The sequence below is a fragment of the Procambarus clarkii genome, chromosome 21 (genome assembly GCF_040958095.1).
Source record: "Procambarus clarkii isolate CNS0578487 chromosome 21, FALCON_Pclarkii_2.0, whole genome shotgun sequence".
NCBI lineage: Eukaryota > Metazoa > Arthropoda > Malacostraca > Decapoda > Cambaridae > Procambarus > Procambarus clarkii.
In genome coordinates, this window is record NC_091170.1 from 36,929,123 (window position 1) to 36,939,460 (window position 10,338).

General features: G+C 48.4%; 1 protein-coding gene across 1 annotated transcript; it reads right to left on the reverse strand.

Annotated features, from left to right (window-relative positions):
- Positions 1 to 6,257: 6,257 nt before the first annotated feature.
- Positions 6,258 to 7,136, reverse strand: LOC138367263 (uncharacterized). Its single transcript, XM_069328677.1, has one exon. The coding sequence runs from the start codon at positions 7,134 to 7,136 to the stop codon at positions 6,258 to 6,260; it is 879 nt and encodes a 292-aa protein (XP_069184778.1).
- Positions 7,137 to 10,338: the final 3,202 nt, after the last annotated feature.

The window sequence follows — 10,338 nt, forward strand, 5'->3', positions numbered from 1 at the left end:
CAAGCTTAGCTACCAAGCACACAAGCATGGTGTCAGCAAGGCGGACAGCTCGCCCACTGCCGTAACTCGCTCTGTACTCCACATTTCTGAACTGTTTCCTTCACCTGCACCTCTCCATACTCTTTACTGAAGAATACAACAAAACATTCCTCGCTGAACGGTGGCAATAATATTAATATTACTGCAGTTATTATTATTATTATTATTATTAAAATTATTATTATATTTTGTTATACTGGATGATCTGATTTATTAATGACATCTTTGCAATAAATGTGTGTGTTCACCTAGTTGTGCTTGCTAAAAACCAAAGCTAGATGAAATCTAGTTCTTTCGGCCCGCCTCTCAACTGTCAATCAATCAACTGTTACTAACTGCTATTTTTTTTTTCACACACACACACACACACACACACACACACACACACACACACACACACACACACACACACACACACACACACACACACACACAGGAAGCAGCTCCGTAACAGCTGTCTAACTCCCAGGTACTTATTTACTGCTAGGTAACAGGGACATCAGAGTGAAAGAAACTGCCCATTTCTCGCCGGCGCCGGGAATCGAACCCCGGTCCACAGGATTACGTATCCAGCGTGCTGTCCACTCAGGCCACCAGCGCCCCTCCGTGTGTGTGTGTGTGTGTGTGTTGGGGCTTCTCTAGGGGCACGGATACACCTGGACTACTATAGCTGGGTTTCCCTCACCACCTCCCTCACTATCTTCCTCACTATCTCCCTCACCTTCCTCTCTCTCACTCCCATTCTTACAATTCTTCTCATTACTTTCCTCATTCCACATCTCCCACCTTCCATTCCCCGATATATGCTGGTTAGCATTGTAAATGTGTGGCCACGTCTGTGGTAGAAAAAAAAAAAAAAAAAAATCCCCGATATCTTCCATACACATTGTCCTATTTCCGTCTCCCGTCCCTATTTTCGCCTTCCACCCTCACCCATTCCCACCCATCCTTGTCCCTCTCCTGCTCTCCCACACCACTCCCCATTCTCAAAGAGCTGCTCCAACTCTTACTGCCCCACTCTTACCCCCCATGCCAGAGTGGCCGTGACCCCCCCCTCCCCCCATTCCCCACCCCTGTGCCTCAGTGACCTTGCCCACTACGCCCCCCCCCCCACACACCTGACCTTGACAATATTCCCGCCCAGACTTGACCTTGACCGCCTTTATCCCCAAGGGGCTTGAGCTCGACGTGTTTCGGAAGTCATTCTCGCTTGATCACCAAGACCTTAATTCCTGACCGCTGGCCTGGCCTCCAAGCTGTCTTCACTACCATATCTTAACACTCCGCGAAATTTCGCTTGTATTAATCTCTGTCTGTCTGTCTGTCTGTCTGTCTCTCTCTCTCTCTCTCTCTCTCTCTCTCTCTCTCTCTCTCTCTCTCTCTCTCTCTCTCTCTCTCTCTCTCTCTCTCTCTCTCTCTCTCTCTCTCACACACAAAGCACTACTATCTCGACCTCTTTTTACCTCACAAACCTCCCCTTCCCTTCCCTTCCCTTAACCCTACTACTCTAGTCCTGATTCCCGGAAGCAGTGATAGGTAAGCACTCCCCCCCCCACACTGTACTGAGGTAGGCGGAGGTGTAGGGCAAGTGTGTGTGTGTGTGTGTGTGCAATATTGGAATGTTGGGGACCATTCCTGAGGCGCGGTGTATTATTCAACACCCGGACTGCTCGCCCCAACACCTACACTCACGAGTGTGGGGGCGGTGGTGGTGGTGTGTGCTTTAGTCGTGTGGTGTACTGGTGTGGTTGTGGTGTGGTGGTGGTGGTGGTGTGGTCTCACTGGCGGCACCATTGTAAATAAAGTGTCTGACAATAACTTGTTCCCCAGAAATACCTGGCATAACCAATGTTTGAGAGTGGCTGTGGTGCAGACTTCATCTTGCGCCACACCTGTACACCTTCACCACCATGCTCACTCCTCCATGCTCCACACGTGTCCATACACGCGTCGCCCTCCTCCCTCTCTACTCACTCTCTCACTCACACATCAGTCTTAAGTCTTATTTAATGTCTACTCTTTCAATTCTAACTATATTCAACTTTTGTATTATTTTGCATGTCTGATTTTTAACCTTTGTGTGGCTACGAGCTGGGAATAGAACAGAGACGTGTACCTCTGTGTCTTTACAATGCCCAGGAGTCGTTATTGCATCTCCAACTCCACTAAATTGCCTTGCTTTATTTTCATTGACATTCCCAAGACAAAACCGAAACACCATCACCTCTGCACACCTGGCCGCCATGGGTTGTACGGCCCCGCCTCCACTCACACTACTAATGAACCTGGGTAACCTCTGGCGTACACAAGAACCTTCTTCTCAGTAACAGTACATGCAGGTGTTGTGTGTACTTATCTTACATATGTAACCCCGGGTCACCACTCGCCACACTCGCTGCAATGTGGAAATAAGAAGGTAGGAGAATATCCCACCACGACCACCACGCCATAACGTCCACCACACGACCACGGCCACCACCACACCACGACCACCACCACGATCACCACCACGACCACCACCACGACCACGACCACCACCACGACCACCACCATCACCACGACCACCTCGACTACCACGACCACCACACGAAGACCAAACTTCCATCCCATTACTGGCTCCAACATTTTGCAGTGGTGCTGCTAATGTCGCCAGCACACTCACACTGTTCACTCAATACCAGTATTAGATAAGCTGGTTATAATGTCTTATAACCGCATTCTTCCCGGGCCTGTGTCAGGAGGAACTCCTCCCTCCTGCACACTCACTCACAGACACTCAGGAGACTCACACCCTCCTTCAGTCAGGATCAGGATTCATTCAGCATTTACGTGTCTTCTGACGAAACCTGTACATCTCTCCTCCATCATGGCGGCTTATTCTGTTCTCGGCTCGCTAAGGAGCTCCTGGGGTACTACACCTTCCTGGGGTACACCTTCCTCCCTCAGCCACCTGCCACCCCCGCCAACACCCAGTGTTGCTGGGCCTCTCTCCATCGTGTCCACCTTCACTCCACCCTCCACCCTCACTCTGTTCTTATAATAATAATAATAATAATAATAATAATAATAATAATAATAATAATAATAATTTAGTACTAAACACGGAGGGTCAGCTTAAGAGTGGTCACACTGTAGATACAGTAGTGGTGTATTTGACAAAGTCACCAATTATACGCAGTGTAACGGGGGGGGGGGGGGGGGGTTGATCGGGAAATTGGTATAAGTGAAGTAAAGGTAGAAGGAGGAGAGGAGGAAAGAGGGAGAAGAGAGGGGATGGGTAGATAGAACATGGGGGAGGGGCGAGCGGGAACTGAGGAGAAGAGGCAGGCGGGCATAGAAAATGGGAAGCGAACGGGAAGAGGGGAGGCAGGAGGGAGAGAATAAAGAAGGAGTAGAGTGATGTAGGAGGAATAAGAAGAAAGGGGGGAGTAGACTGATTTTATTCTATCTATACTCTATGAATGATGTTATTACTCTAAGATGTTCTGAAGTTTGCTGCCACCACCTATCATTGAATCTAACTTCACTTCCACTTAAACAATGCGACAGGAACACTGCTTAATTTAGTTATCTCTCACTTTTTCATCTTGATATCTCTCTAGCCTTAACTCTTACTTGTGGGGGGACATTGATTCAAAAAGAGGACTGAACAAAAGTCAAGTTTGTTTGTAATGATCTGGGGCTCAGATCATTGGTTCTCCCCTTCTCCCCTCTTTTCCTTCTCCTTCTCCCCTCCTTTCCTTCTCCCTCTCCCCTCCTTCCTTCTCCCATCCCCTTGGCCGTCATTGTCTCCTCTCCTCTTCCCCCCCCCCCCCTGTCGCCCATTTGTCCGGGTCAAGAGGTTGACCTGAGGGTAGGGTGGTCGTGGATACCTTGGCTTCTCCCACTCAACTTCCCCACTCAGATATTTCCCTCTCCATCCCCTCTCATCCCTCTCTGTCCCTCTCAGCAGCGGCCTTCCCCATACCAGGCAGAGTCAAATGTCCCTACTCCTATCTTAGAGGAGACAGGCTTGAACATAAATTATCAGTTTTGTAAACATTGCTCGCAGGTGCCTGGGCTCCATAGACGCGCCTTGTCCCCCTTCTCTGTAGCTGGGGAGAGCTGACTCAATCTTCAGAAATTCATGTAGCTTTCCACGACAGATCAGTGAAGGTGATTGGCCTGAGATAAGGGCCAAGTCCTTATTGGCCCTAGAGAGCCAGACCTCAGGCCTACGTGTTAAATGGTTGGCCAGGGTCAAAATAATGGGTGGAGCCCTGGGGCTGTATTAGATGGTGGGAGGAGCAATCCTTCCCAGCAATAAGTTGGAAAAACTAAATTTCATCAGTGTGTCTTGGGAGTGTATTAGGAACAGGGCCGCAAGCCCGTATCCTCGGGGCTGAGGGCAGTCATCAACATCGTGGCCGTAGTGCGGGTATTTAAGGTATCGTAGCACTTGAGTTTTTGTGTCCTCGGTAAATATCCATTGTGCCTCTAGGGAAATAGAATAGGTGATGTGTTCAAATTGTCTTAATTTACATGTTTTCATAAAATAAATTGTATAGCTTGTCCAGTGGTATTCACTTAACTCCCCTTTGATATATTTTGCTTCCTTGTCATTTTTAGGTGTTGTATTGGAAGCCCCAGGTTCTCCTACTATTAATGGATACTAAAGTTACCCTTGGATTCAAATAAGTAACGGGAATTAAACAAACTAATTTTTCCAAAATTTATTACTGTAATTCATATTACCCGGAGTCCCATGGTTACTGATTCCTTGCCTTCCTGGGGGATCGGCGATAAGACACATTCAGGTATGGTTGGTCGGGAAGGTGGTGGCAGTGTAAATGTGTTTTGTTATTGTTTTTTTTAACTAATAACCCTTGTCCTTGGTGTATCTTCCTCATTTAATATTCATCTTACATACGGGGCAGTCCAGTGAGGGGTCATACTGGACTGTAACAGTGTTAAGCTGGGGTATTGAGAGAAGAGAGACAGAGAATTACAACAGAGAGCGTATAGTACGATTATGAGTGATCACAAGATAACAGGATTAATACTGGGGAACATTGGGTTATTACAATAGAGGCCGCGGTTATTACGACAGGGTAAGCGGTCATTACATGTTATTCTACACATAGATGTTTATTACCAAATTATTTCATTATTCCAAATTCCAGTAATTGATATTTAACACTGACATTCTATTATTTAACACAATATTGACCAAAGAAAAAGGGGGGGGGGGATCACCCACTCCATACACGCCCACACCATACATGGCTAAATGGTTCAGACTCCACTAGCTCGTCAACACTAAGACACCCAATCAAGACAATGCATTACTGACACTCTTACCTCACAACTCAGACGGATACACCCTGAGGGTGCCTGAGGGTGTCACCCGTCAGGGTGAGGAAGCTGGCCGGTCACCCTCTCTCTGTCCAAGGAGGTTGCTAACTGAATCTCCCCAGCCATCCCCAACGTGGGGGAAGCTGTGTACTCTCTTCCTCATGCCCAAATAAGGCCTGAGAAGCAAAACTAACCCTTATAGGACCCAGGCGGGTCCTGCAGTATACAAGGCTCTCCTTGTTCAATAGTACTAGCCAGGCCGGTCACCCTCCCTCGTACCACGCGCCTCCTCGCCAACACACACACACACACACACGCACGCACACATACACCCACAATTGTAATTCACAATTATACATGAAAGAGTGCAAAATACTTGCACTGTTACAGCAGCGGCAGTTGACACCCGACTACCAATCACCTGCACATATACGTGAGCCTGATGTATACTGTATGTCTCGTGTATACCAGACGGGGGAGGGGGGGGGGACTTGGCGCCTGCCTGTCACACTCCGTGACAAGTTCTTGAAGGCAGGGTAAACTTTGTGACGTCATCATAGTCCAAAATACTACGCAAAGTTCAGGACTAATGTGTGTAGTCACCTAGTTGTATTCACCTAGTTGTATTCACCTAGTTATGTTTGCGGGGCTTGAGCTCTGCTCTTTCGGCCCGCCTCTTAACTATCAGTCAATCAACTGTTATTGACTGCTATTTTTTTACCTACAAATAATCTAGGAAGTGTGTAATGTACACACACACACTCTAATAGTGTGTGTGTGTGTGCGTATATATATATATATATATATATATATATATATATATATATATATATATATATATATATATATATATATATATGCAATTGACGATCATAAAACACTGATCATTTTATGCGGAGCGTCAGGTGAGTCCCTGGAGCGCCGGGTGAGTCCCTGGAGCGCCGGGTGAGTCCCTGGAGCGCCGGGTGAGTCCCTGGAGCGCCGGGTGAGTCCCTGGAGCGCCGGGTGAGTCCCTGGAGCGCCGGGTGAGTCCCTGGAGCGCCGGGTGAGTCCCTGGAGCGCCGGGTGAGTCCCTGGAGCGCCGGGTGAGTCCCTGGAGCGCCGGGTGAGTCCCTGGAGCGCCGGGTGAGTCCCTGGAGCGCCGGGTGAGTCCCTGGAGCGCCAGGTGAGTCCCTGGAGCGCCAGGTGAGTCTCTGGAGCGCCAGGTGAGTCCCTGGAGCGTCAGATGAGTCCCTGGAGCGCCACGCGAGTCCCTGGAGCGCCACGCGAGTCCCTGGAGCGTCAGGTGAGTCCCTGGAGCGCCACGCGAGTCCCTGGAGCGCCAGGTGAGTCCCTGGAGCGCCAGGTGAGTCCCTGGAGCGCCAGGTGAGTCCCTGGAGCGTCAGGTGAGTCCCTGGAGCGCCAGGTGAGTCCCTGGAGCGCCGGGTGAGTCCCTGGAGCGCCGGGTGAGTCCCTGGAGCGCCAGGTGAGTCCCTGGAGCGCCAGGTGAGTCTCTGGAGCGCCAGGTGAGTCCCTGGAGCGTCAGATGAGTCCCTGGAGCGCCACGCGAGTCCCTGGAGCGCCACGCGAGTCCCTGGAGCGTCAGGTGAGTCCCTGGAGCGCCACGCGAGTCCCTGGAGCGCCAGGTGAGTCCCTGGAGCGCCAGGTGAGTCCCTGGAGCGCCAGGTGAGTCCCTGGAGCTCCAGGTGAGTCCCTGGAGCGTCAGGTGAGTCCCTGGAGCGCCAGGTGAGTCCCTGGAGCGGCAGCGGTGCACCTGCTGACATGTTAGTGGAGTCATGCAACACAGAGGCGGGGGGGGGGGGAACTCCTGGCACCCTATAACACATGTCATCAGTGTGGGGGCGCTCTCTCGCCCCTCCCCTCCTGCTACACTCACTCTGTCATTTGTTCTGGTGTCACTATGGGGGTCTTCTCTCTTCCTCTCGCACCCCTTCATTCTCTCTCTCTCTCTCTCTCTCTCTCTCTCTCTCTCTCTCTCTCTCTCTCTCTCTCTCTCTCTCTCTCTCTCTCTCTCTCTCTCTCTCTCTCTCTCTCACACACACAAGATGTACTCGACCCCAACAGGTTATACACCTCTCAACATATCCCTGCCTCCGTCCGCTATCTCACTAACATACTCTGTTTCCTCGTGCAGGCTGCCTGCCTGTAACAGGCTCCCACCCACCAGCAGGTGAGGCACCGTTGATGTTGTTCTCACCTAGTTGTGCTTGCGGGGGTTGAGCCTCGACTCTTTAGTCCCGCCTCTCAACTGTCAGTCAACTGGTGTACAGGTTCCTGAGCCTACTGGGCTCTATCATATCTACACTGGAAGCTGTGTATGGAGTCAGCCTCCACCACATCACTGCCTAATGCATTCCATTTGCTAACTACTGACACTAAAAAAAATTCCTTCTAATGTCTTTATGGCTCATTTGAGTACTCAGTTTCCACCTGTGTTCTCTTGTGCGTGTCCCACTTGTGTTAAACTGCCTTAATTTATCCTATCAATACCTCTGAGAATCTTGTATGTAGTGATGATGTCTCCTCACGCTCTTCTTTCTTCCAGCGACGTGAGGTTCAGTTCCCATAGTCTCTCCTCGTAGCTCATAACCCTCAGCTCAGGTACCAGTCTGGTGGCATACCTCTGAACCTTCTCCAATTTAATCTTGTGCTTGACTCGATACGGGCTCCATGTTGGAGTTGCAAAGTCCAGGATTGGTCTGACATATGTGGCGTATATGGTCGTAAATTAATCCTTACACAGGTTTCTAAAGACAGTTCATATGTTGGTCAACCTTGGATATGCCGCTGATGATATCCTCTTGATGTGGGCTTCAGGTCTGGCGTGATACTCCCAGAATCTTTAAGGATTTCATCTCTCAAATGGCCCCTTCTATACGGTCTCCTGCCCCCCTACGCCTATCTTCATTACTTTGCATTTGCTCGAGTTAAACTCCAATAGCCATTTGTCGGACTAACTCCGTCAGTATGGTGATGCACCGTTGATAATATGGTGAGACACCGATGATAATATAGTGAGGCACCGTTGATAATATAGTGAGACACCGTTGATAATATAGTGAGGCACCGTTGATAATATGGTGAGACACCGATGATAATATAGTGATGCACCGTTGATAATATGGTGAGACACCGATGATAATATAGTGAGACACCGATGATAATATAGTGAGACACCGTTGATAATATAGTGAGACACCGTTGATAATATAGTGAGACACCGTTGATAATATAGTGAGACACCGTTGATAATATAGAGACACCGTTGATAATATAGTGAGACACCGTTGATAATATAGTGAGACACCGTTGATAATATAGTGAGACACCGATGATAATATAGTGAGGCACCGTTGATAATATGGTGAGACACCGATGATAATATAGTGAGGCACCGTTGATAATATGGTGATGCACCGTTGATAATATAGTGAGACACCGTTGATAATATAGTGAGACACCGTTGATAATATAGTGAGACACTGTTGATAATATAGTGAGACACCGTTGATAATATAGTGAGACACCGTTGATAATATAGTGAGGCACCGTTGATAATATAGTGAGGCACCGTTGATAATATAGTGAGGCACCGTTGATAATATAGTGAGGCACCGTTGATAATATAGTGAGGCACCGTTGATAATATAGTGAGACCGTTGATAATATAGTGAGACACCGTTGATAATATAGTGAGGCACCGTTGATAATATAGTGAGGCACCGTTGATAATATAGTGAGGCACCGTTGATAATATAGTGAGGCACCGTTGATAATATAGTGAGGCACCGTTGATAATATAGTGAGACCGTTGATAATATAGTGAGACACCGTTGATAATATAGTGAGGCACCGTTGATAATATGGTGAGACACCGTTGATAATATGGTGAGACACCGTTGATAATATAGTGAGACACCGTTGATAATATAGTGAGACACCGTTGTTAATATAGTGAGACACCGTTGATAATATAGTGAGACACCGTTGATAATATGGTGAGACACCGTTGATAATATGGTGAGACACCGTTGTTAATATAGTGAGACACCGTTGATAATATAGTGAGACACCGTTGATAATATAGTGAGACACCGTTGATAATATAGTGATGCACCGTTGATAATATAGTGACCTCTATTCCGGTAAGCGCGTGACCTCGGGTCAAATCAATAGTGTCAAAGCCTCACAACAATGGCAACCAATCGGTGAGAATCCTGCGGAAACAACTTCCTTCATACAAATGACCATCGTATTTTTCACGTGTTTCTGGCCAGACAAAACAGTCACACGTGTTACTCGTAATCTCCATTTACCATCCCGTGTGGGCTAACGTATCAAATACGACGAAGCTTGCACCAAAAATAATAATAATACTAATAATAATAATAATAATAATCAGATTGGTTGCAGAGGTTGAAGGTTCGAGCCGCCTCCACAGCCCTGGTGGATTTTCTCAATAATGCTAAAGCGATCTTTCGTGTCGCCGGCAATAAATATCTATTCCAGGAGAATGTAGAATGTTATCTTTTATGTTTGAGTTATTATTCATCATTACTTTGGTTAAGTATAAGGTGTTGGTACTGTCCAGAGGCAGTTGGCCTTGATCTCTCGGGGGAGGCGATGACAAGACCGCAGCGCCATCGATTGGCCGACTAGCGTAGTTATGGGGGCTGACGCTGTCCTCCCTCCACCCCCCTCCTCCCTTGTTCCCTAGGCCACCCCTCTTGTTTCCTAGGCCAAATCTAGCAGAGACCGGGCCGCGTGGACGTCGATCCTCGGAACCATCGCGAGGTAACTCTTCTCGTTGATTTGTCCATCTTCTAGAACAGGCGACCACTTCAAAGCGCCTCTACAACATCCTTGTAAGTCACCAGCAACCTCCCCCCCCCATCTGTAACGTGCACTGACATATTAAGCTACCATCACGCGACGCCCACTCCTGTCAATCACGCCCACGCCTGT

Coding starts and splice junctions, on each gene's coding strand:
- LOC138367263 (XM_069328677.1), bottom strand. CDS start 7,136: ATGTCAGCAGGTGCACCGCTGCCGCTCCAGGGACTCACCTGGCGCTCC.